Source organism: Podarcis muralis, chromosome 11, assembly GCF_964188315.1.
Source record: "Podarcis muralis chromosome 11, rPodMur119.hap1.1, whole genome shotgun sequence".
In the NCBI taxonomy this organism is placed as follows: Eukaryota; Metazoa; Chordata; class Lepidosauria; order Squamata; family Lacertidae; genus Podarcis; species Podarcis muralis.
In genome coordinates, this window is record NC_135665.1 from 58439331 (window position 1) to 58464234 (window position 24904).

Genomic DNA, 24904 nt, shown 5'->3' on the forward strand with positions numbered 1-24904 from the left:
CATGAATAACCATAGCTTAGAGGTCCTGGGCCCTAAGGAAGTCAGATTATCCTCCACCAGGGCCAGGGCCTTCTCAGTGACGGCTCCGACCTGGTGGAACGCTCTGTCCTATGAGACCAGGGCCCTGCGGGATTTAACCTCCTTCCGTCGGGCCTGTAAGGCAGAGCTATTCCACCTGGCCTTTAATTTGAATTCAGCCTGATCTTTTATTCCCCTTCTCTTCCCTCCCCTTTTTATGAAGATCACCCGCTCTGAGACGCCACAGCTAATTCTCCCCTGGCCTCCTCGCTGGCCCAAGTAGGACCAATTCAGCCAGCTAGCCCTGGGGATTATCTTTTTGAGTTTTATTGTTATTCATGTTTTTATACTGTATTTTATGCTGCTTTTATAATTAAGTGTTTTAAATTTGTTGTCAGCCGCCCTGAGCCCAGTTTTTGAACTGGGAAGGGCGGGGTATAAATAAAATTATTATTATTATTATTATTATTATTATTATTATTATTATTATTATTATTATTATTATTATTATAGTATCCCTGCCTCAGGGATGGGCTTTAGATGCACGGTCTCCATGCATTCTAGTTCTGGAGAACCCTTTCTTCAACGACCTGCCTCCCTCAGATTCCCCTCTATGTGCTGCAAAGGATTCTGGGAAATGTTCTAGGGTGGGGGAACCCTTTTGAGCTCACAGGTTACACCTTCTTAGGGGAAGCCTCCTGGAGGCCACAGGCCTTTGCAAAAGCAAATGGAGCAGTGCGTGCGAATGTTACCTTTGTACACACCCCTCTCTGACTGTCACCCAGGCATTGGCAAAGTCCAAGGGCACATAAGAACTCTTGAGGGGTGCAGTTTGGAAGGGTGTGTGGCCTGCGGGGTGCGGGGGGAGATAATAATATTTTTTTAAATTATTTATACCCTGCCTGGCTGGAAATAATAATAATAATAATAATAATAATAATAATAATAATAATAATAATAATAATAAATTGTATTATTTAGACCCTCTGGCTAGGTTTCTCCTAGGTTTTCTTCCTTTGGTTTTTAAATAAATTTTTAATTAGTTTTTCAGCATATCATTTTCAAAAGCAATTAAGTGTACTTTTACATCTTGTACAGTTTTTTTTTACTTCCATCAATCACATCTGAAAATTTTCCAATCTATTCACTTAATTTACATTTCTTATTTTCGCTATGACGTTTATATCTCATAACTAATATCTCTCTTCCTTGCAATATTTCATATATTTCTCCTTACAAAACTTCCTGTAGTCCTACTAGCGTAATTTGTTGATTACAGTTGCTCTTCAAATAATTCATATATTTCTTCCAGTCTTCTGTGAATCTCCGGTCCCGCAGGTTTCGAATCCTTCCTTGTCATTTTATCCAATTCTGCGTAGTCCGTTAATTTTGTCTGCCATTCTTCTTTCATCGGAATTTCTTCTTGTTATGCTTTTCAGGCTTTTCAACACGTTTGTTTTGTGGCTGGAAGAAGAGAGCTTTCAGAAGGGAGACACGTACATCCCCTCCTTACCAAAGCAATATGATGCCCACAGGCTTGCGAAGATCATGCAGAACCAGCAGGTAATGTGCAGGGTCAAAGGTGAGGTTGCTATAACCCTGTCCCCCCCCCCCCCCCCGGTAATACACCTCCAACTTAACAATTAACTTCGCAGGTTGCCATTCCCTGGAAAATCCATCAACCCCCAACACTTCATTTTTCTTGGACTCTGGCAGAAACCTGCCTGTCCCAGAAGACTTTCAGTTATTGATCTCTTTGTAATTTTTTTAATATAAATGATGTTTCTAGCGAATGCATTTTAATGTAGTGGATCTTTTTCATGTACTGTAAGCCAGCCTTCACTTACCGGGTGCCTTCTATTTTTTAAAAAAATAATTTTTATTGAATGATTTTGTGTTGCAAAAAACATTTCAACCATACTACCCCTAAATATAATTGAGAAATAAAAATTACATACATCAATATTTCGTTTATTTGTTATTTACCGTCTTGTTTCCTCCCAAACATTCCATACAAAACACACATATGTACAGACATATGTACACACATATGTACATACAGCTCTCCTCCCCGTCCTCCCTCTAATGGTTCTCTCCAGTAATTTTTCTATTGGTCTTTAACCTACTTCCCATAAGGTAACAATAAAGGTAAAAGTAAAGGGACCCCTGACCATTAGGTCCAGTCGTGACCGACTCTGGAGTTGCGGCGCTCATCTCGCTTTATTGGCTGAGGGAGCCAGCGTACAGCTTCTGGGTCATGTGGCCAGCATGACTAAGCTGCTTCTGGCAAACCAGAGCAGCGCATGTAAACGCCGTTTACCTTCCCACCGGAGCGGTACCTATTTATCTACTTGCACTTTGAGGTGCTTTTGAACTGCTAGGTTGGCAGGAGCAGGGACCGAGCAACGGGAGCTCACCCCGTTGCGGGGATTCGAACCTCCGACCTTCTGATCGGCAAGCCCTAGGCTCTGTGGTTTAACCCACAGCGCCACCCGCGTCCCCACATGTATATTACATATGGGGTTCTCAGGAAGCCCAGCTCCGTTCCCAAAACTTCATTCTTTCTTTGGGAAGGAAACCTCAACCCATTGGGCAGGTTATTGGACGGAATCCCCATTAGGGAGGAGCTTCATGTAAGCCACGACCCTTTGGGCATTGGAATTGCATTCCTCATGGTGGGGTTGAGAAACCACAAGAGACCATGAGATGGACACCAGTGGGAGGTTCTCTGTTGCTCTGCTTCTCTACCCATATCCGATGCCCCTGCCGCCGTGATGTAAAAGAGACTGGGAGCATTCCCTTCCACGGCCATCCATATTTGCCCACCTGTGTTTCTTTTCTCTCGTCCCATCGTAGGATTTGTGGATAGAGTTTGTGGACACTGAGCGCGTTCAGCACGAATTCCAGGAAGTGCTGGACTCTTGGTTTCAAGTCAAGGTAGAATCACATGCAGCCTCAAGTACTTTGTCTTCACAGACGGACTTCACGGACCCTCTGCTAGGTAAGCAATGCTCACTGTGCTTAGAAACACAACAACAAGACGTCAGTGTTTTAACTGAGACTTTTGCTTGCAGTATTTTAATGGCACAGCTGTTTTGGATTATTAATAGAGAAAAGGCATTTGTAACTCCAGTTTCCTTAGTAATTGCAGCAGTGATTATATTTATATACTTCTACTTGATGGAATTTATATACTTCTTTTTGATGGAAAAGTAAAAACCCACTTAGATTAAAAGGCTCACAAGAACTTTTGTTCCTTAGGTAGGTCTTCCTGATAAACTTACACTGGGCCTACAATTCCAATTTGGCAATCCCTGTAATCTGTTTCTGCAAAACTACACGAGTGTTTTTAGTGCAGTGCACTCTTGCATTTTTTAATTTTTTTAAAAAATGCTCAGAATAGTGAGTAGACGAACCTCTCATCATAATGGGAGACCACTGAAAGAAATGATCATCATGTTGTTTCCACTTTGATATTATTACATTAATCTTGCTTTCAGAGTAGGGTAGGCGGGGGGTTATTATTTTGCTGTTTTGTTTTACTTATTTATATGTTTTTATCCTGTGTTTTATTCTGTGAACAGCCCTAAGAGCTTGTGTTGAAGGATGCTATGAATGAACAGATGAATGAATGATTGAATGAATTAAATCAATAAATACATTCATTCATTCATTCATTCCTGAGAAGGGTGAGTAGATTATCTAAATCTAAAAAGGTAAAGGTACCCCTGCCCGTACGGGCCAGTCTTGCCAGACTCTAGGGTTGTGCGCTCATCTCACTCTATAGGCCGGGAGCCAGCGCTGTCCGCAGACACTTCCGGGTCACGTGGCCAGCGTGACAAGCTGCATCTGGCGAGCCAGCGCAGCACACGGAACGCCGTTTACCTTCCCGCTAGTAAGCGGTCCCTATTTATCTACTTGCACCCGAAGGTGCTTTCGAACTGCTAGGTTGGCAGGCGCTGGGACCGAACGACGGGAGTGCACCCCGCCGCGGGGATTCGAACCGCCGACCATGCGATCAGCAAGTCCTAGGCGCTGAGGTTTTACCCACAGCGCCACCCGCGTCCCTATCTAAATCTACTTGCTTGATAATTGGCTAAAAGCTTCAAGTTTAATCTACTCAGGTCTTCTGAGTTGTAGCCCATAAAGTTCTACTCAAGGTTGGCCCATTGAAGTTAATGGATGCTGGTTAGTCATGCCCATTAATTTTAACAGGTCCATTCTGAGCGGAACTAAAACGGGATGGAGCCCCATGTTTGGAAATTGGCAGTCATAGGAAGACGCTGACTTTCACAAGCTTAGTACCAGGCAGAGGGCCTTTTTGGTAGTGGAATGCCGTCCCATCAGGTGTTAAGGAGATGAGTGATTATATAACATTTAGGACACATCTGAAGGCAGCCCTGTATAGGGAAGCTTTTTAAGGTTAAATGTTTTATTTTGTTTTTATATATGCTGGAAGCTGCCCAGAGTGGCCAGTCAGATGGGCAGGGTAAAAATTATTTTAATTAATTAATTTATTTATACCTGCAAGCTCATAAGTAGTCATCTCCTCTTACGTGGTGGCCATTCAGAGTACAGTGGAACCTCGTGTTATGGACGGGATCTGTTTTGGAAGCCTGTCCGTAACACGGAACTGATGCAAGCTGAAGCGCCATGTCTGCGCACGCCCGGGGTGCGATTTAGCACTTCTGTGCATGCGCGAGCGGCAAAACCTGGAAGTAACCCGTTCCGGTACTTACGGGTTGCCGTGGGACGCAACACGAAAACACGTAACCTGAAGCGGACGCAGCATGAGGTATGACTGTAGTTAAAGCAAACCGGACTCAGACCACAGTTTGATATCCAGGTTCGTCGGATAACCTGCTCAGTAGAATTAAAGAGTAACTGGGGGAGCCGGGAGGCGCTGGTGGGGAATCCAGTTGATCCCGCGTTGTAAAGTGCGGCGTTTTAGTTTTGCAGAGGGGCAGCAATGAATGGCATTGTGAGAGCGGTAAAGGTAAAGGGACCCCTGACCATTAGGTCCAGTTGTGACCGACTCTGGGGTTGTGGCACTCATCTCGCTTTACTGGCCGAGGGAGCCGGCGTACAGCTTCCGGGTCATGTGGCCAGCATGACTAAGCCGCTTCTGGTGAACCAGAGCAGCGCACGGAAACGCCGTTTACCTTCCCGCCGGAGTGGTACCTATTTATCTACTTGCACTTTGTGCTTTCGAACTGCTAGGTGGGCAGGAGCAGGGACCGAGCAACAGGAGCTCACCCCGTCACGGGGATTCGAACTGCCGACCTTCTGATCGGCAAGCCCTAGGCTCTGTGGTTTAACCCACAGCGCCACCCACGTCCCTGAGAGCGGTAGAGACCTTCTTAAAGGTGTGAAACGATTTCTCGGTGCAAATTTTGCTTTCCACCTGTTGCTGATCAACCAGGAAGTGGTGTGACTTCACATGTCTTCTCTTTCAGCCAAAGAGAGAATCATCAGCAGCTTAAAGAAGTACGACGCCCCCCAGCCCCCTCTCCCCCTTCAGCCGATGAAAGCTCCTGTGCCTGCTATTTCTCCTGCCAGCTTGGTGAATCAGAGAGAAGCTAAAGAGCTGGTTCGTGCAAACCTCAGCATCCTGCAGCACCGTGCCAAGTGAGAGACAGGCTTCCTTGTTGTTGTCTTTGTGCATCTCTCCGCTGTGTTGTGTTGAGTCCCTTTAAGCGTAGCCCAGCCTCCAGGCTGTCTCCTCCTTCTCTTCCTTTGGACAGGAAGAAACCCTGCCGCAGGCCTGTGTTAGGCTCTCTGGGTGCTGCACGCAAACCTTTGGGAGCATCACCTTCCCCTCTTCTTTCTTATGTGCAGTATCCATGGCTAGAAAAAGAATCCCATGTGCCTAAACGTTTGAGGAGAGCTCTGTTATTATTATTATTTTGGTTAATGTATGGGTTGTTAATTTTCCAGGTCTGCGGCGCTCCGAGAGTCCCAGCAAGTTGCTTTCAACAGCGAGATCCTGGACACGCTGCCAAAACTTTACAGCAACAGAGAAGAGCAAGTTACTTACCATCTGGAGTGTCGGGGCAGCTCTGGGAAAAGTTGCCAGGGAGCAGCTCTTGTGACGATCCAGGTTGGAACAGACACCTCTCTCTTCTACAGTGTGAGGGCCTCGGCCAGCCCCAGACCCTCATTTCTAAGCGCTCTGGGGTGGGTTGTTGAGTACAGGGGTTGTATTCAACTTAGCAGTTTCCTAGACTGGTTGGACGCAGAGGGATGCAGCTGGGGAACCCCCAAGGGACTGGTCCAGCGTCACCCAGTAGTAGTAGTAGTAGTAATAATAGGTAAAGGTAAAGGAACCCCTGACCATTAGGTCCAGTCGTGACCGACTCTGGGGTTGCAGCGCTCATCTCGCTTTATTGGCCGTACAGCTTCTGGGTCATGTGGCCAGCATGACTAAGCCGCTTCTGGCGAACCAGAGCAGCGCACGGAAATGCCGTTTGCCTTCCCGCTGGAGCAGTACCTATTTCTCTACTTGCACTTTGGTGTGCTTTTGAACTGCTAGGTGGACAGGAGCAGGGACCGAGCAACAGGAGCTCACCCCGTTGCGGGGATTCGAACCTCCGACCTTCTGATCGGCAAGTCCTAGGCTCTGTGGTTTAACCCACAGCGCCACCCGCGTAATAATAATAATAATAATAATAATAATAATAATAATAATTTTATTATTATTTATACCCTGCCCATCTGGCTGGGCTTCCCCAGCACTCTGGGCAGTTTCCAACAAAATATTAAAATACAGTAATGCATCAAACATTAAAAGCTTCCCTAAACAGGGCTGCCTTCAGATGTCTTCTAAAAGTCTGGTTCTCTTTGACATCTGGTGGAAGGGCATTCCACAGGGCGGGCGCAACTACCGAGAAGGCCCTCTGCCTGGTTCCCTGTAACGTGGCTTCTCACAGTGAGGGAACCACCAGAAGGCCCTCGGCGCTGGACCTCAGTGTCCGGGCAGAACGATGGGGGTGGAGATGCTCCTTCAGATATACTGGACTGTTGAGGGTTTTAAAGGTTAGCACCAACACTTTGAATTGTGCTCGGGAACGTACTGGGAGCCAGTAAGCTTCATGGGTGAGTTTGGGAGTTGAAATCTGCTCTCCCAGGTCCCAGTCCAACACTCTGATCCACACAACACACACATGGACACTTTTTCTCCCTTATGCCTATGGATACTAGATACTTGCTCTAAAAGTTCCAGGGGGTGGTTCTGTGTCAGAGTCACATTCTCTGTGATGCTGCAGGCCTTTCATGGGCCCTGCTGTAACTCACTGTTCCCTCTTTAAGTTTGAAGGGAAGCACAAAAACGAAGCCATCGGTCAGCAGCTTCATGCTCTGAAGAAAGAAGTGAAGCAGCTGCAAGCAGAGGCCTCTCAGCCCCCTTCTTTGAGTGTGGTGGAAGCCGCTGTGCACATGGAAAACTTTATAACGTAAGTTGCTGGGGCATCTCTTTCTCTCGGGTCATGCTTCCCTGGTCCTGATGATGTCCAGCGCTGGAAACTTCAGGCATACAACTGGAATCTAGCTCAACATCTGTTTGGTGGGATAAAGCAAAATACAGTGGTACCTTGGGTTACATACGCTTCAGGTTACAGACGCTTCAGGTTACAGACTCCGCTAACCCAGAAATAGTACCTTGGGTTAAGAACTTTGCTTCAGGATGAGAACAGAAATCGTGCTCCGGCGGCGCAGTGGCAGCAGGAGGCCCCATTAGCTAAAGTGGTGCTTCAGGTTAAGAACAGTCAGGTTAAGAACAAGTTAAGAATGGACCTCCAGAATGAATTAAGTACGTAACCAGAGGTACCACTGTACCTTTGTTCATCAGGCCGTGGGCAGGGCCCAAAGGACTCTATTCAAGGTTCAGTCCTGGTCTTGGTTCTTTGTAGCCTCTCCTCATTCATACCACAGACCCTAAAAGGCAGCTTTTAATGTATCCCAAACATAGATGGAAACTTCCTTCATCTTGAGAACCATCATGCAAAATTTTATTATTAAGAGATGTCTGATCATGCAAAGAACTTCTCAGAATGGGTAGCTGGTTGAATGGCTGCAGTGTGGCTTCCTGCATAATATGTTTCCTAATTTCATTTGGTTTTGCACAGAGCTTTGATAAATATCTACAAGCTTCAGTCTACGCCCGGGATTCACAGAGTCGGGATCGACCTGTTCTTTGCCGTGGTGGGATTTGTCTGTGACGAAACACAACGGCATCCGCCTACGAGGCAGTTCTTCACCTCCTGCATTGAGATCCTTGGCCAAGTAAGCTGGTCTTGCCTAGAATTCATTTTTGCTTGTTGCAAATGTTTTCTTTGTCATGGGCGCTTTAGGCCTAACTTACACCTCCTTACCACCTTCTTGATGATATCCATGCAGCCGTGAAATTAAACCTCATAAATAAGTTTGAAGTGAGGATCTACACCACTTTTCTTTCCCCCCTTTTTAAAAAATAGTTTTTGTTAAGTTTTTCTAATTTACATTTCAAGATCATCATTTAGACAACCTTAAATCAATGACTTCCCTTCTTCTCTTTCCATGGTTCATTTTGCATACCATAAGTAAAGGTAAGGGGACCCCTGACCATTAGGTCCAGTCGCGGACGACTCTGGGGTTGTGGCACTCATCTCGCTTTATTGGCTGAGGGGGGCGGCGTACAGCTTCCAGGTCATGTGGCCAGCATGACTAAGCCGCTTCTGGCGAACCAGAGCAGCGCACGGAAATGCCGTTTACCTCCCCACCGGAGTGGTACCTATTTATCTACTTGCACTTTGATGTGCTTTCGAACTGCTAGGTGGGCAGGAGCAGGGACCGAGCAACGGGAGCTCACCCCGTCACGGGGATTCGAACCGCCGACCTTCTGATTGGCAAGTCCTAGGCTCTGTGGTTTAACCCACAGCGCCACCCGTGTTCCTTGCATACCATACATCCCTGCATATTTTACATGAACTAAACCATTCAATAATCCATTGTTACACCATCAAAACTCACTTACACTGTTGAACTTATCTTAATGCTACCAGTGTTTTTAAATGTACACAATTTTCACCCAAATAATCAGTAAACGTTTCCCAGTCTTCTTTAAACGTATATTCTTCTTGTTCTCTTTTTCTATATTTTAAATCTGCAAGCTGCACATATTCCATCAATTTAAGTTGCCATTCTTTGCTTGGGACGTCGGTCGTCTTCCAGTCACTTTTCTAAGGCCCATTAATAGGTCTTGTCTAAGGCCCTTGTATAAAATTGTCTTTGGTCCTCGCTTAAGTGCAGGTATATCTATTAACAGAGACTTGAACTGAAGACTGAGGCTTCGTATTCCAAGTGTAGGTGAGCTGTGGCAAAGCCAAGCAGAATACAGAAGGGTCTTGCTGTGCTGTGTCTTTGCTGAACAAACCCCTAGATCTAAGTCTCTTTCCAGGTGTTCATCTCCGGAACCAAATCGGAATGCAAGCCGGTCCTGCAAACAATCCTGAAGAATCGGAGGCTCTGCACCCTCCTGTCTCCTTACTTCACTCCTGTTGCCTCCCCAGGAGAATTCGTCAGCTTGTATGAGAAAGTTGTGTCTTTCCTTGGCGACGACAACAGTGATGTCATTTTCATGCTGCTCACAAAGGCAAGAGGCTCTCAAAGCTCTCCTTTTTATGACCCGGGAAGTTGATCTCGCATGGGTTTCCCTTTTTGAAGTGTTTGTTGTGGGTGCACAGAGGGTGGAAGAACGTTAATGCAAGTACAGCCAAGCTAGACAGGTTTACTGAAACATACTCCTATAACCTGCGTGTTGGAGGCTTAATGTGCTAAGACGTTCCAGCATAACAATACAAAGCGAACGTCCAGCTTCTTCCAGGCTAGTGTAGATGGAACATCCCACACTCTTAATCAGTGGCCTGACTCCCCATTACACTAAACTATGGCTTGTTTAGCTTATCGGTGGTTTGCTTGAACACCTGAATGACGGTTTGCTGTTTCGAACTAGCTAGGGTTTGCTTGTGGCCCACAAACCACAATATTAGTATTGAAGTTTACTTACAAATCTCAGCTTGTGTGAGCCATAGTTTCTCGTTATGTCCAAACACGCTACCCTGGGAGTAACTCTGGTTTGTTTTGATGCCCCTCTCCTGGTGCTTGCCTGGCTACAGAGACCCAAGAAAAGAGCAGTTAGTAAATGAAACCAAGAGTAGGCAAAACAAGCCATGGTTTCTTTGCTCGTCTGCAAGGCTGCCCCTGGTTTGTTCAATAAACCATGGTTTGAACAAGCTGTGGCTTAATGTTTGGGGCATACGCAGCTAGCATTAAGAAATCCAGAATGCATGCTTGCATCCTCCCCACTGCTCTCTTCAGATTGTGAAGTTCTTTTTTTGTATCCCTACTCAGTGTTAACTTATGTTTTGAACATAAGGAGAAGAGAGGGAAACTGGAATCGAATAAATATTCAGGGTCTCCCAACTTGTTTTATGCCTCTGATCAGCAACAGTTTGGCTGCAGCGGCCCTCTCTCACATGTTCATTTTGAAGGGGCAGGCAGATTCTGATTTATTACTTCTTTGTCTGAAGGTTGCCCTTCAGGCGCTGGAGAACTATGCTCACTACTTCCTTTCTCGGATCTCCCCAGTCCCCCGCAGCTCCATCCTCAAAGCTCTTTGGGCAAATGCTTGTGGCGATCACACAGGGTCCCCGGACGTTTCACCATCTATTGATCCCTGTGCCACCACTTGATTTCTCGCTGCCACCACCCAGGCCCTACCTGGGACAATACTGAGTCCAGTCAGGGTTAAATTGGAACATAAACTTCTGTTTGTTTATTGCAGTTTAACAAGCGTGTGGTTTCATAAACAGTATCAGTCAATTACATTCATGGGGTGCCTATCCAGACCTATAACTTCCGCTCCCTGCTCTCACTCACTAAACCACCTCTCAGATATTTACTTGTCTTCCTAGCCCCTAACTGTTCCTGACTCAGCCTATTTCGCTACACTAATTCAACCTACCCACAGACTCTATCCCAGTTCACTCCCACTCCAACCAACCACCCAACTCCCAACAAACTCCCCTCTTCGCCCTTCCCAGAGCTGGTTTTATAGTCCCTCTGACTCCAGTGCTCCTGACTGGGCAACCTGTTTAATTATTTCACCTCCAGCACTCTCTCATATGTTAACGTCACAATGCTCTTCCTCCTTTTCCTCTTCCAGTTTGACCTCCCTCAGTGGCTGCACAGCTCAAAGCCCCCGCTCTCTGAGCGGACCAGACTTCTGGAGTCCATCCACCTGGCGCTCAAAGCCTGTGGCCTGGAGCCCGAGGAAGACCTTCAGATGCCTTTTTCAATCTTTTGCAAGCACTGGACTTGCCTTCTCCAGTACCAGTTCCCCGACCACTACAGCAGCTACCTGCGGCTGCTCATGGAAAGTAAGTACCTGGTGGGGCACTACCTGAGAGTTTCCCAGCTGGCCTTCAGGCCGAATTCGGCCACCTGTTTCAAAACAGCTGAATTGCACCCCTTCCACTGAAATTTGGCCCCATCTTTTGTGTGGGTGTTTCTGCGTGTGTGGGATAGGTGTAAGGTCCCCTGCCCTGAAACGCTTCACACCCTGCAAGGAGAAAAAGCAGATTTCTGTGGCCTGTATAGATGCACACTAATCATACGCAAACAAAGAGGTGCTGCTCAGCTTTCTTACATTTTAGGACTTACTTTTGCTATTGTTCCTTAGAAAAAGAAGAGAACGAAAGTTAAGATGCTCCAGTCTTTTCTTGGTCTCTTGTGGACCTGCTGCGAAATACATAGCATTATAGATTGTAGAGTTGGAAGGGACCACGGGGGTCATCTAGCCCAACCCCCTGCAATGCAGGAATCTTTCTGCCTGAACCCAGGACCCTGAGATTTATGAGTCTCATGCTCTACCGACTGAGCTATACACTGGTTAGCTTATACTAAGCTCCACCTAATGCAGCAACAGGCACCTTTTTGGCTTGGCGGGCCACCCCTGTGGACCAGTGTTGAAGTGGGACAAACTGCCTGTCAATCACCGTACATTCTTAAGAGTGCCACCTGAGAAACAGTTTCTACGCAAATGCAATTCTGGTTCTAAACGCAGCATAAGGGGTCTCTATAGTATAGTGTATTAAAATTGGGGTTTTAGAATTTTTAGGGGGTTTTGAATATTTTATGTAGCTTTGTAGTAGTTTTATATAGTTTTGTGGTAGTTTTTTGTAGTTTTATGTAGTTTTTCAATTTCATTGTTCTGCATGGGACAATGACAATAAAGATATCGTATATCGTGCTTGGCACATGGCTGGTAGTCAGGGACATGGGATCTGTAGTGCGGGGGGACTTTGCCAGCCCTGCACTTGGCATTTCACCAATCAGAGGGCTGGCGAAGCTGTTTTCACCACCAGTTGGCCTTGCCCTTGAGCCCCAGCCCCCTGGAGAACTCGGCCGCACAGCCGATCTGGCAGGGTAAAACTGGCCGCCTACGCCCTGTGAGTTTAACCCTGCTTACAGAAGGGATCGCCTTCACAGCTGATCCAACTTTGTCTCTACCTTCCCACCCCTTATGTCAAATATAAAGATGGGCGTGAGACAGGTTGGATGTGTTTTGAGCGAAATGGCCTCATGGGCCAAATTGGGAGCTGGGCTGCATTTGACCTGAGGGCTGGCGGTTCCCGACTCCTGCTCTCCTGTGATTTCTGGTTATTGGCACCTGTTACTTGGACAATCTGCTCTGGGCCCGCCCCCTCAGGTTCCTCGGATCAGCTCCTGAGCCCTGACTGCTGGAAGGTGTCCCTGAAAGCTTTGGGTTGCGGCTCTGTGGCAGCGAAGAAAGATGCCGGGAAGGAGAACGCCGGCGAAAACATCGCGCTGCAAACTTCCGTGCAGCTGTTTCTGTCTGCGGATCAGGTGGGTGGCTGGTGTAGCATTGTGATGTGATCTCGCGAACAAGGGGAAGGGCTGTAGCTCAATAGTGGAGCATCTTTCTTTCATGCAGGAAGAATCTAGTCTGAGGTTTCATGGGCACCAGGGAATGTCCCCCAAAACACCATTTAGCCCATGGGTACCATGCTGGTGGGACGCGGGTGGCGCTGCGGGTTAAGTCACAGAGCCTAGGATTTGCCGATCAGAAGGTTAGCGGTTCAAATCCCCGCAACGGGGTGAGCTCCCGTTGCTCGGTCCCTGCTCCTGCCAACCTAGCAGTTTGAAAGCACGTCAAAGTGCAAGTAGATAAATAGGTACTACTCCGGCGGGAAGGTAAATGGCATTTCTGTCCGCTGCTCTGGTTTGCCAGAAGCGGCTTAGTCATGCTGGCCACATGACCTGGAAGCTGTACGCCGGCTCCCTTGGCCAATAAAGCGAGATGAGCGCCGCAACCCCAGAGTTGGCCTCGACAGGACCTAATGGTCAGGGGTCCCTTTACCTTTACCATGCTGGTAACTTCAAGCTTAAAGCACAGGCACTACATGTCTATGATTAAGTAGGAAGGAGGGCTTTAAAAGGATCTGCGTGTAGCAAGGCTTCAATGACCCTCTGCCCTTGTTCTGTCAAGGCAAATGCTATTTAGCCACTGGAAATTTAACGTCCTGCCATCTGTTCTTTTGGAAGGTAGATACAGAAAGATTATGGATCTGTCCATGTAAGAGTGGTCAAATAAAAACAGTGAGCCGTGTTCTATTTCACTGTATATTTCATTCAGATTCCAGAGCCTCTCTCATAACGCCCCTTGTATGAAAAATGTCAGGGAGGACAGAGGAATGCTATTTAACTTAGCTCTTGTCCGACCAGAATTCGTACGTCACTAGAAATATAGCTAGATTTTGTGCAACAGCCGTAAGTCAAAGAAAGCAAAAGAATACATAGCTGCATAAATCATCATAAACAGCTACAGTTCTTAGTTAAATCTCTTACTCTTTTAAACTTTTATGGCGTTTTATTCTCTCTGGACGCATATTTCAAGTACATTCCATTAGTATATTGATTGTTAAATCCCATATCTATCGTTTTTATTGCTTACGTAGAGAATTATGCAGAAATTCTGGTTTAATATGCTGGCTGTTTGCTGTAATAAACATTGATTGATTGATATTTAGCTGCTAGATGGAACTCTGGTGTGTGGCAGCCTAAGGCAGTTTCTTATTTTCTTGAGTGACGCTGTTATGATGCATCATCTAAGGCAGAGCTAGGCAGGTGTCAGGCTGGAATCTACTGGTAAATCTCTGGGTCGCCTACAGGAGGCGGTCCAAAGTTTCCCATAATCTACTGGCGGCAAAGTAAAGCAGCAAGCTCTCCACCTGGGATGGCGAGCCATAATCTGCTTTGTACATCATCCCAGGCCTCAGACCTTTCTTCCTCTGCAGGTCATGGAGACGATTGATTGGCTTTCCGACTACTTCCTGAAGCTGCGCTTGTCTTCGCAAGACTTCCGGAGCTTTGGCCTGTTCTCCAAGTGGGCTCCCTACATAGCCGAAGTGACCTGCTTCGCCGAGTATCTCGTCAACCGCCTGGTGGACTCGGAAGTCGCCAACTTGGCACGAGAGCCAGTCGGCAGTGGCAGGACTCTGGAAGGTAACACACAGGCAAGCGTGTAAGGAAAACTGGCACGGCCGTCCTGAGTTCCCTGTGTTTTGGGAGGCTGGCATAATGCCACGTAAGGCGACTGCTGCCATTGTGGCTGCCTCCCTTTTTGCCCTTCTCTCTCCCCCCCCCCCCCCCGGTTGAAAATGTGTTTTGCTATCTCCTGGTTTCTTTTTTATTTTAAATTCATTTTTATTAAATTTTCCATTTTAACAACCGACTCAAATCACATTAAATATTCCAAATTATACATATACATATCAAATAATCCGAATATTCTGGCAAATTATAATTTTTTTAATGGCACTTCCCATGCTTCAAGTTCGGAGGGTTCTGATCATCTCATATCTCTACTGCTTTTCATAGTCATTTCCAGTAGTTCCTCTAATTCTTCCTGTTGTTAACCTTCCTTCTTTCACGGCCTCTTGAGTTGTTTCAACAAGCAAGTTGAAACAAGCAATGATGTGTTTGTGTGGATTTTATGTCTATGATTCCCCTCTATAAGTTTGCAGCATCTCCTCACACGCTGGTGTTTCTGCCGAATCAATCCAAAGGTCTTTTCGCTGCTGGCAGCCGCCATCTTCACTCATTTCTGATGAAATCAAGTTTAGGCGTCTGCTCATTGATTTTCCCAGACCGGTTGCATCAAACATTAGTCTTTCCAGGGGAGGTTTACCAAATCAAACTGGAAATATTAAAGGCTCATCTCCCCCTATGACTATTTATCTGCAGCTCAGTCTTGACTTCCATCATGGCAGATTTCCAAATTAAAAGTGTGTCACAACTCCCATGCAGATTCTAGGAAATCATCCAAAGTTTTTTATCATCTCTCCAGCGGCTAATGAGACCCTGCTTTTGTCTAATATCAACAAATTGGAGAATCTTTTATCGCTATCTCCTGGTTTCTTGGCATACTGTTTTGCTGGCTTCCGAGAGGTCACTGGCATTCCACACTCCCCTGCGTACAGTCGTACCTTGGATCCCGAACGCCTTGCGAGTCAAATGTTTTGGCTCCTGAACGCCGCAAACCTGGAAGTGAGTGTTCTGGTTTGTGAACGTTCTTTGGAACCTGAACGGCCGACGCATCTTCCGATTGAGCTCCTGCAGCCAATCGAAAGCCATGCCTTGGTTGTCGAACGCTTTCGGAAGTCGAACGGACTCCGTTTGACAACCAAGGTACGACTGTACTTGCTTTTGCAGTCTTAAGGACTATCAACTTGCTTTAATTAAAAGAAGCAGCATCAGCTGAAACTTGGGCTACTGAAGTTGCTGACAACACATAGATGTTAGATGTTTGTGCTGTCAAAATATCTCATTGCTATGTTGCACATGTGTGTTTTTCCCTCCTTCCCAGCACTGCGCTCTTTGCATTTGGTCATCACCAGACTTTTTAGGCCTTGGATCCTGGTTTTGGAGAGAGAAGACGCAAGGTGAGCAGGGAGCCGAAGGGAAGAAACATTCCATGTGTCTGTGAAAGGGCATTTGTGTGATTCTGTTTGTGATGATCAGTCAGCTCCTCATTTATTTCTTTTTTTGGGGGGAAAAAGCTTTATTGAATTTTAATAATGATGAGCAAGTTATAGAAAAAAGGAAAGGTAAGAAAAATGGTCTTTACATTTTTTTTTAAATAAACACTAAGCTGTCACAATTGCCAATAAGGAAAGTAATAGGATACAGCTGTGTGATTTACTGAATCAATAATGAAACATGCCTGGTGGAAAATGATGTATAGTTGATACAATTCTATGACTCCAATTACAAAAGGTTCCATAGTCTAAATTGAAAGAATTACAAGTCTTTATTAAGAGATTTTTAAAAATAACCTTGGATTGTACTCTGGATCCAGAAACTTTGGTCCCTGGACACTCTTTGCTTATTGATATAAATGTATGTTTTTATCTATATCTCTGTTAAGAATACAGTCGTACCTTGGTTTTCGAACAGCTTAGTTCTCGAACGTTTTGGCTCCTGAATGCTGCAGACCCGGAAGTGTCTGTTCCGGTTTGCGAACCATTTTTGGAAGCCAAACGTCCGACGCTGCTTCCATGGCTTCCGATTGGCTGCAGGAAGCTTCCTGCAGCCAATCAGAAGCCGCGCTTTGGTTTCTGAACATTTTGGAAGTCGAACGGACTTCCGGAACGGATTCCGTTCGACTTCCAAGGTACGACTGTATTATATATTTACTTAATGAGCGTGCTTCCTCTTAAATACTGGTTATTTCTCTTTTTGCATTTCCTGTGCTACACTGGGATAGATGGCCCACAATGGTCTGAATTGGCACAAAGCAATTTCATAACCTTATATTGGTTGACCTCTTGAAATTGCGGCAGGGCACCAGGAAGCAGGTGGAGGGTAGTGGCTCTTGTCTAAAATCTCTCTTGCCTCTCTCCCTCTCTCCGCTACTCCTTCTTTAATCAAGCAAACAGACCTGTTACCCCTGGCTGGAGAGTGACACAGCTGTGGCTTCAAATATGGTGCAGTTATATGCACACAGCATAGGAGTTCTGCACGAAAGCTTTAAAGGTAGGCAAAAGTCCATACTGGCAGCCATTAAATATATCCTTTAATATTCATGCCCGCCATGAATGTCTCCCTTCCTTAGCCTTTTTCTGAATTGCACATTATTTGTGTGTGGTTTTCGTTCCCACTTGTGCTATCCATGCTGCCAGGAAGGTGTTCATCCACCCAATTTCTCCAACAGGCGAGGCTTATTTATGATGATGATGATGATGATGACGATGAAACTTGTTAGTTGCTTGCCATTCAAAGGTCTTCAAACAACTTTACAGCAACACACACACATCACGCATCAGAGAAGGCAAAAAAAAAGTGGGGGTCATCCATCTTTTTTTTTAAAAAAAAAATATTTATACATTTCACTGATTTTACAGTCATTTTGACATTTTGAAACTTGACATCTTCCCCCACTTTCTGAGGTTCCTTACATTTATTTTTAATATCTTCTGCATATCCAAATTAGCTTAACTTGTTCATTTATTCATCTTCTTTAAATATATACTCTTATGAAACTGCAGGTTATTACAGTAACCCTGCCGGTGCTTTTATCTATTTACAGTTTATCTGTAAACATTCAGTAAACCATTTCCGCTCTTTTATAAAAAGTTAGTTATCTTGATGTCTTATTCTTCTGGTAAGTTCCGCCATTTCTGCATATTCCATAAGTTTCTGTACCCATTCTTCCTTTGCTGGGACTTCTTCTCCTTTCCATTTTTGGGCGAGTCACATTCTAGCCGCTGTAGTCACATACATGAATAAGTTTCTATACGTTTTAGGTAGTCCTGTCCCTATAATTCTCAAGAGAAAAGCTTCTGGGGTTTTTTAAACAAACACTACTTTAAACATCCTTTTCATTTCATTATATATCATTTCCCAGTAAGCCTTAACCTTACTACAAGACCACTGCATATGATAAAACAACAACAACGGGAAGACTGTTAGAATTCCTGCTCCATGATTGCAGTCATGGGATTGTTGTCTTTCACATGACGGTGTATGTTTTGACTCCACAGAGTGGGAAGTGACGGAAACAGGATGTTTGTGTTACTGTGTTCCGTGAAGTGGGACTATTGTCCTTTGTTCTTTTCCTCTTTGCTGTCTGATGCTAGAGAGAGAGGGAGCCATGTTGCAGTGCTCCGGGTGTGTTTATATGTAAATAAAGTAGATTAGCCAAAATGCTGAGTTGCTGAGGTCTGTTATGCAAGCTGTGAAGACTCTGTGGATCCCTAAGTGTGTCGGTGTCTGTTGGCATCGGTCGCTGTGATGTTCAGGCAGAAGAAAGCATTTGAAGCTCCCAAACGAAAGACCAGGAGGGAGAGAACATGCCAGTTGGGCATGTGTCTCTGCCAGGATCCTCCTCGAGTGTAGGCTGAGCTCCTGACAAAGGCTACCTCATCTGATTCTATGGGACATCTTGTGGGCTTCCTATAGGCAAGTGGTTGGCAGGATGCTGGGCTAAATTTGCCATTTCCATTTTCCACTCCAGATAAACTGCTGCCAAGCCACCATGGGCCACTTTGGCTCCACCTGATGCACTATTGCGAGACGTGCACGGCCCCCAAAATGCCAGAGCACATCCTCTACACGTTCCACGCCGAGTTTGGCCGCCTTCCCTGGAAGGAGATGCATCCGGACCGGCAACTCATGGAAGAATTCTTTAAAGTAAGAGGCAGGTGCTTTGGATAGAGAACCATAGCGAGGGAGGGAGAACAGGGAAGGAAGTTTGGAAGGAGCTCCCTGTCCTCTTCAGGTGGTACAATTTACGGGGCAGGTTATGCAACAGAGCCCTGAATCAGGGATGGCGAATGTGTCCCAGTGGATCAAGAAGTGGGGAAGTCTGGCGGGTTTAATGAGGGTTTGTGAGCCAGACGTTCCCCACCCTAGTTACTATTGGCTCCCAGTACGTTTCCGGGCACAATTCAAAGTGTTGGTGTTGACCTTTAAAGCCCTGAACGGCCTCGGCCCAGTATACCTGAAGGAGCGTCTCCACCCCCATCATTCAGCCCGGACACTGCGGTCCAGCTCCGAGGGCCTTCTGGTGGTTCCCTCACTGTAGTGCTCTTCAAAGTGTGTTCAAGGAAATCGTGGGCTCCTCAAATGCCTGATAGGGGTTTGTCAATGAGCAGAACAGCAAGGTTCCTCATAAGACAGGTTTCTCCACTGCTGTCGCTGTGTGTCTGCAGGGTGAGCGCCCCTGGGAGGCATTCCCAAATTTTGCCAGCACCCTCCCTGAACTGTACACCTGGAGAAGAGGGGTGAGGAGCCAAATTCTGTCCTTCTGGCCTCTCCCCCTTCAGACGTCCAGCGCCGAGGACCTTCTAGTGGTTCCCTCCCTGATAGAAGTGAGGTTACAGGGAACCAGGCACAGGGCCTTCTCGGTGGTGACGCCTACCCTGTGGAACGCCCTCCCATTGGATGTCAAGGAAATAAACAACTATCAGACTTTTAGAAGACATCTGAAGGCAGCCCTGTTTAGGGAAGTTTTTAATGTTTGATGTTTTATCTCGTTTTTAATATCCAGCTGGAAGATGCCCAGGGTGGCTGGGGAAACCCAGCCAGATGGGTGGGGTATAAATAATAAATTGTTGTTGTTCTTTCCTTTTCACTTTTCCAGGTTGAGAGAGGCAGTCCCAAAAGCTGCTTCCTCTTCCTGGGCTCGGTTCTATGCGAGATCAACTGGGTCAGCGTCCTCTCTGACGCATGGAATCCCAACCCGCCTCCGGGAACACAGGACATGATTGTGTGCCTGCTTTATATGGTGGTACTTCTGGCAAAGGAAGAGCAACTTATAACCAGGGAGGTATGTCCCAGGACTAAGCAGCTCCCCCACCCCGCCCAACAGTTGTCCGCTAGACCCTCCCCCCCCCCCCCCGAATTGAGCTTCTCAGACGTTTTCCTGTGCCAACCAAAGTTGGTACTGATTTCTGCTCCACAAATGGTTGCATGGAAAAATTCCATTATTCCAGTATTTGCAGAAATACTGTAAAATTAATGAATGTTAAAATGATGTTGGATTGAAAATAAGTGGTATTGGTAATAAGATTAACAAGAATATGCAAATACGGATCGATAATGGATGAAAATACATAGTTATAATAGGCTAAGATATAGAGTAAAGATAAATGAAAGAGGGTAAGGATTTGCTGAAATGATTTTCTAAACGGGAATACAAAAAGGGGAGGTGTGAGGAGGTCAAGGAAATAAGGAAACGAGCCTAAAGATATTGAAAAATGGATTTATTTTTAAATTTTTTCTTTTTAGCTATTAGTTTTTTCTTTGCATTTTGTATCTTTTTTCTTTCTCTTTCCTATGTGTGTTTTTTTTAGTTTGCTAATTTTTGTTTTAATTGTCACTATTCTGTAAACCTATGTTTTTTGTAAAACCTTAATAAATATTTCTAAAAAAAAAAAAAATTCCATATCCCGCAGCAGCAGCAAGATGCTACTCTCCAGGTCTCTTTCCATAGGACTCTCCTTGGGCCATGGCAGCTCACCGGCCCTGCTCTGCACATTGCAGAATTGCTTTTGCCTGGCTGGAATATGTCCTTGAAAGGGAATGTTTGTGGGCCCAAATCTCTCTTGAATGCTTTTTTTTTGGGGGGGGGGGTTTCAAAACTGCAATAATCTGATTTTTTATTTCCCTTCTCTTTCCCTCCCCTTTTATGAAGATCACCCGCTCTGAGACCCCACAGCTAATTCTCCCCTGGCCTCCTCGCTGGCCCAAGTAGGATCAATTCAGCCAGCTAGCCCTGGGGATTACCTAATTGATTTTTGAATTCTGTTGTTATTCATGTTTTCATACTGTATTTTATGCTGCTTTTATAATTAAGTGTTTTAAATTTGTTGTTAGCCGCCCTGAGCTTGGTTTTTGAACCAGGAAGGGCGGGGTATAAATTAAAATTTATTATTATTACTAATAATAATAAGCAGAGGCTTATCTGGAATGTATGCCACAGGTCAGGTAAAGGCACAAGCGAGGTTGAGAGGTTGCCAGCAAGGCTGAAAAAGAAAGGCAAGGAGGGTATTATGGGCAAAGAAGACTTCCTTTTCAGAAACGGGATTGTGGTGTTCTGTTCTATACTCATTGAAGTTAATCCCCATGACAACCTTAGGCCCACTGATTTCAGGAGGTCTGCTCTGAGTAAAGGTTAAAGTTAAAGGGACCCCTGACCATTAGGTCCAGTTGTGACCGACTCTTGGGTTGCGGCGCTCATCTCTCTTTATTGGCCGAGGGAGCCAGTGTACAGCTTCCAGGTCATGTGGCCAGCATAACTAAGCCACTTCTGGCGAACCAGAGCAGCGCACGGAAACGCTGTTTACCTTCCCGCCGGAGCGGTACCTATTTATCTACTTGCACTTTGACGTGCTTTCAAACTGCTAGGTTGGCAGGAGCAGGGACCGAGCAATGGGAGCTCACCCCGTCGTGGGGATTCGAACCGCCGACCTTCTGATCGGCAAGTCCTAGCTGTTGTTTAACCCACAGTGCCACCTGCGTCCCGAGTAAAGGTTAGCTGAAGGCAAAGTGTGGTGCTTTGGTTGACTGAACCATGAACGAGATCTCCATTTCCTCCCCAAACGTCAGGAGTCTCCGCTGCTGAACCTCCTGGGCCAGACCAGCTCCCTCCCTTGGCAGCACGTCAGCGTTTTGTCCTATCAGAGCATCATCGGCTACTTCAACACCCACTATCCTCCCTCTATCATCCTGGCCAAGGAGCCGGCAGCCGAGCTGATAGTCAAGCTGCTCAAGGCATCGGCGGGCTTTGGCGCTTCCTCCGACAGCCACATGCATCTGGTAAGGACAGCCCTGCGTGGGTAGGGACAGCGGCGGAATTGGGGGTCCCGAAATCAGCAGCGCTCTGTGCGAGGCCAAAATTTGACTCCCCCCACCACCTCTCGCCTTCCATTCTGCCTCATAGTTGCGGCTTCCCCAAGGCTCTGCAACCAAACTGGCCCCGATCCCCTAAATCTGCTCCTGGTGGGGAGGAGAGAGCTGCTCCACCTTGTGGTTTCTGTGCTACGAGATCGCCTTGCCCCATAGGTGCCCACTTGCCAGCTTAAATCAGCTAAATTAGCACTTGCAGGTGCCACACAATGCCATTCTGCATTTGTAAGGGGTCAACCTTTTAGTTGTTGTTGTTTAGTCGTGTCTGACTCTTCGTGACCCCATGGACCAGAGCACGCCAGGCACTCCTGTCTTCCACTGCCTCCTGCAGTTTGGTCAAACTCATGCTGGTAGCTTCGAGAACACTGTCCAACCATCTTGTCCTCTGTTGTCCCCTTCTCCTTGTGCCCTCAATCTTTCCCAGCATCAGGGGCTTTTCCAGGGAGTCTTCTCTTCTCATGAGGTGGCCAAAGTATTGGAGCCTCAGCTTCAGGATCTGTCCTTCCAGGGAGCACTCAGGGCTGATTTCCTTCAGAATGGATAGGTTTGACCTTCTTGCAGTCCATGGGACTCTCAAGAGTTTCCTCCAACACCATAATTCAAAAGCATCAATTCTTTGGCGACCAGCCTTCTTTATGGTCCAGCTCTCACTTCCATACATCACTATTGGGAAAACCATAGCTTTAGCTATACGGACCTTGGTTGGCAAGGTGGTGTCTCTGCTTTAATGCCATTCTGCATTTGTAAGGGCTCAACCTTTTAGTGGCGGTGAATAAACTTTCAAACTGCCAGACTATTGACATCAAGCAGGCACCAAGACATTTTGGCGTCTGCTAGAAACATTTTTTTTAAATTTAAAAATTTATTAATTTATTTATTTAACATAATTATTACAAAATATAAGCAAAATATTGCAAATACATACAAGCATATATATATTTCAGATAAGCGCACATATATAAAAAAAGAAGAAGAAAAGTTGGAAGAATTTCTTCCGAATTTATTCTACAAGTATCTCAATATGAAAATATTAATAAAATTTCATTGATTGACTTCCATTGCTTACACTGCACTTCCTATATACATTTTTAAGCAAAATAAAAAAATAAAAAATAGAAACATTTTTGATTAGGCAATGCTACTCAGGGATGGTGCAAGTTTTAATCTGGGTTTTAAAAAGATTAAATAAATCTGCAGCCGTACCTTGGTTTTTGAACAGAATGCGTTCCGGTAGTCCATTTGACTCCCGGAACCATTCGAAAACCAAGGCACAGTTTCCGATTGGCTACAGGAACGTCCTGCAGCCAATCGGAAGCTGCGCCGGACGTTTAGCTTCCGAAAATCATTCGGAAACCGGAACACTCACTTCTGGGTTTCGATCGTTTGGGAGCCAATTTGTTCAGGAGCGAAGGTGTTCAAGATCTGAGGCACAACTGTATTGTTAATCTAACTTATAGAAAGTCTTGAGTTGTTGCTGTTAGTTGTTCTTATTAGTATTTTTACCTTTTTTTGGAAACTGCTTTGAAGCTTTAATATACAGTGGTACCTCGGGTTACATACGCTTCAGGTTACATGTGCTTCAGGTTACAGACTCCGCTAACCCAGAAAAAGTGCTTCAGGTTAAGAACTTTGCTTCAGGATGAGGACAGAAATCGTGCTCTGGCGGCGCAGTGGCAGCAGGAGGCCCCATTAGCTAAAGTGGTGCTTCAGGTTAAGAACAGTTTCAGGTTCAGAATGGACCTCCGGAACGAATTAAGTATATACCCAGAGGTACCACTGTATGCGCTTAGAATTAAGCGATGTATGAATTTTACTAAACAAATAAATTTAGAGCAGCTTCTGTGGAAAACAGGGAGGTGGTGAGCTAACTGTTTCCCCCTTGGCTTTTCCTAGGATGCAACCCTCAAGTGCAGGGCTTACATTCGCCAGGTCGTCCATTTCCTCAGCATCCTGGAGCAAAATGGGAAGATAACCCTGCCTTCTCTGGAGCAAGAGATGTCAAAGCTGTTGGATGATATTACCATCTTTAACCCTCCAGGTTGGTCTCTCTGTGTGTGTAGCTTGTGGACTGCTAGGTGGACAGGAGCTGGGACCGAACAATGGGAGCTCACCCCATTGCAGGGATTCGAACCGCCGATCTTCTGATCGGCAAGTCCTAGGCTCTGTGGTTTAACCCACAGCGCCACCCGCGTCCCGTATATGGCAGGTTAGCCTCCCCTATATTAAGATTTAACAGAAGTGAGGCCAGGCAGACATTTTGGAGGAAGTTCTAGAGATTTAAGGCTGCTGGAGAAAAGGCCTTTCACTCCAACTTTAAGGGTCTCTGGTGTTCAGGACTGGAACATACATTGAGTCCTGCTGCCTCCCGTTATTGGTAATACAGTAGTACCTTGGTTCTCAAACGTAATCCATTCCGGAAGTCCGTTTGACTTCCAAAATGTTCAAAAACCAAGGCACGGCTTCCAGTTGGCGCAGGCAACCCAGAAACAATAGCTGACAGCAGCATCGGACGTTCTGCTTCCGAAAAATGTTCAATAATAATAATAATTTATTATTTGTACCCGTCCATCTGGCTGGCCACTCAGTGCGGCTTCCAACAAAGATTAAAAATACATCAAAAACAGGAACACCTCTGGGGTTTTGGGGTTTGGGAGCCAAAATGTTTGAGTAACAAGGCATTTGAGAAGCAAGGTTCCACTGTACTGAGCAAGATGGCATCTTCAGAAGTTGATGGGGGCTGAAACTAGAAATTCAACTAATTTCTGCTCGTTTTGCAGTACTGGGGTTCAGCGGAGCTGTTTTTCTTCTTTTTTATAAGATGTTTATTAAAGTTTCCAATTTTATACAAACAAAGGAAAAAACGTAAAAAAGAAAAGAAAAAACATTAAAAACACATAAAGTTCAGAACTTAATTTCA

The 24904-nt window shown here is 45.7% G+C and overlaps 1 protein-coding gene across 3 annotated transcripts in view; it reads left to right on the forward strand.

The window, feature by feature from the left end:
* Positions 1-24904, forward strand: part of EPG5 (ectopic P-granules 5 autophagy tethering factor) — a 78937-nt gene that overhangs the window by 40217 nt on the left and 13816 nt on the right. For all 3 annotated transcript variants that reach the window (XM_077936510.1, XM_077936511.1, XM_077936512.1), the window contains exons 24-39: positions 1458-1581; positions 2875-3019; positions 5475-5646; positions 5956-6118; positions 7327-7469; positions 8142-8298; positions 9452-9646; positions 11219-11432; positions 12764-12921; positions 14373-14580; positions 15944-16019; positions 17009-17112; positions 18593-18768; positions 19721-19906; positions 21688-21897; positions 23881-24025. In XM_077936510.1, coding sequence (XP_077792636.1) covers positions 1458-1581; positions 2875-3019; positions 5475-5646; positions 5956-6118; positions 7327-7469; positions 8142-8298; positions 9452-9646; positions 11219-11432; positions 12764-12921; positions 14373-14580; positions 15944-16019; positions 17009-17112; positions 18593-18768; positions 19721-19906; positions 21688-21897; positions 23881-24025 — 2576 coding nt within the window. The remainder of the gene's footprint in view (positions 1-1457; positions 1582-2874; positions 3020-5474; positions 5647-5955; positions 6119-7326; positions 7470-8141; positions 8299-9451; positions 9647-11218; positions 11433-12763; positions 12922-14372; positions 14581-15943; positions 16020-17008; positions 17113-18592; positions 18769-19720; positions 19907-21687; positions 21898-23880; positions 24026-24904) is intronic.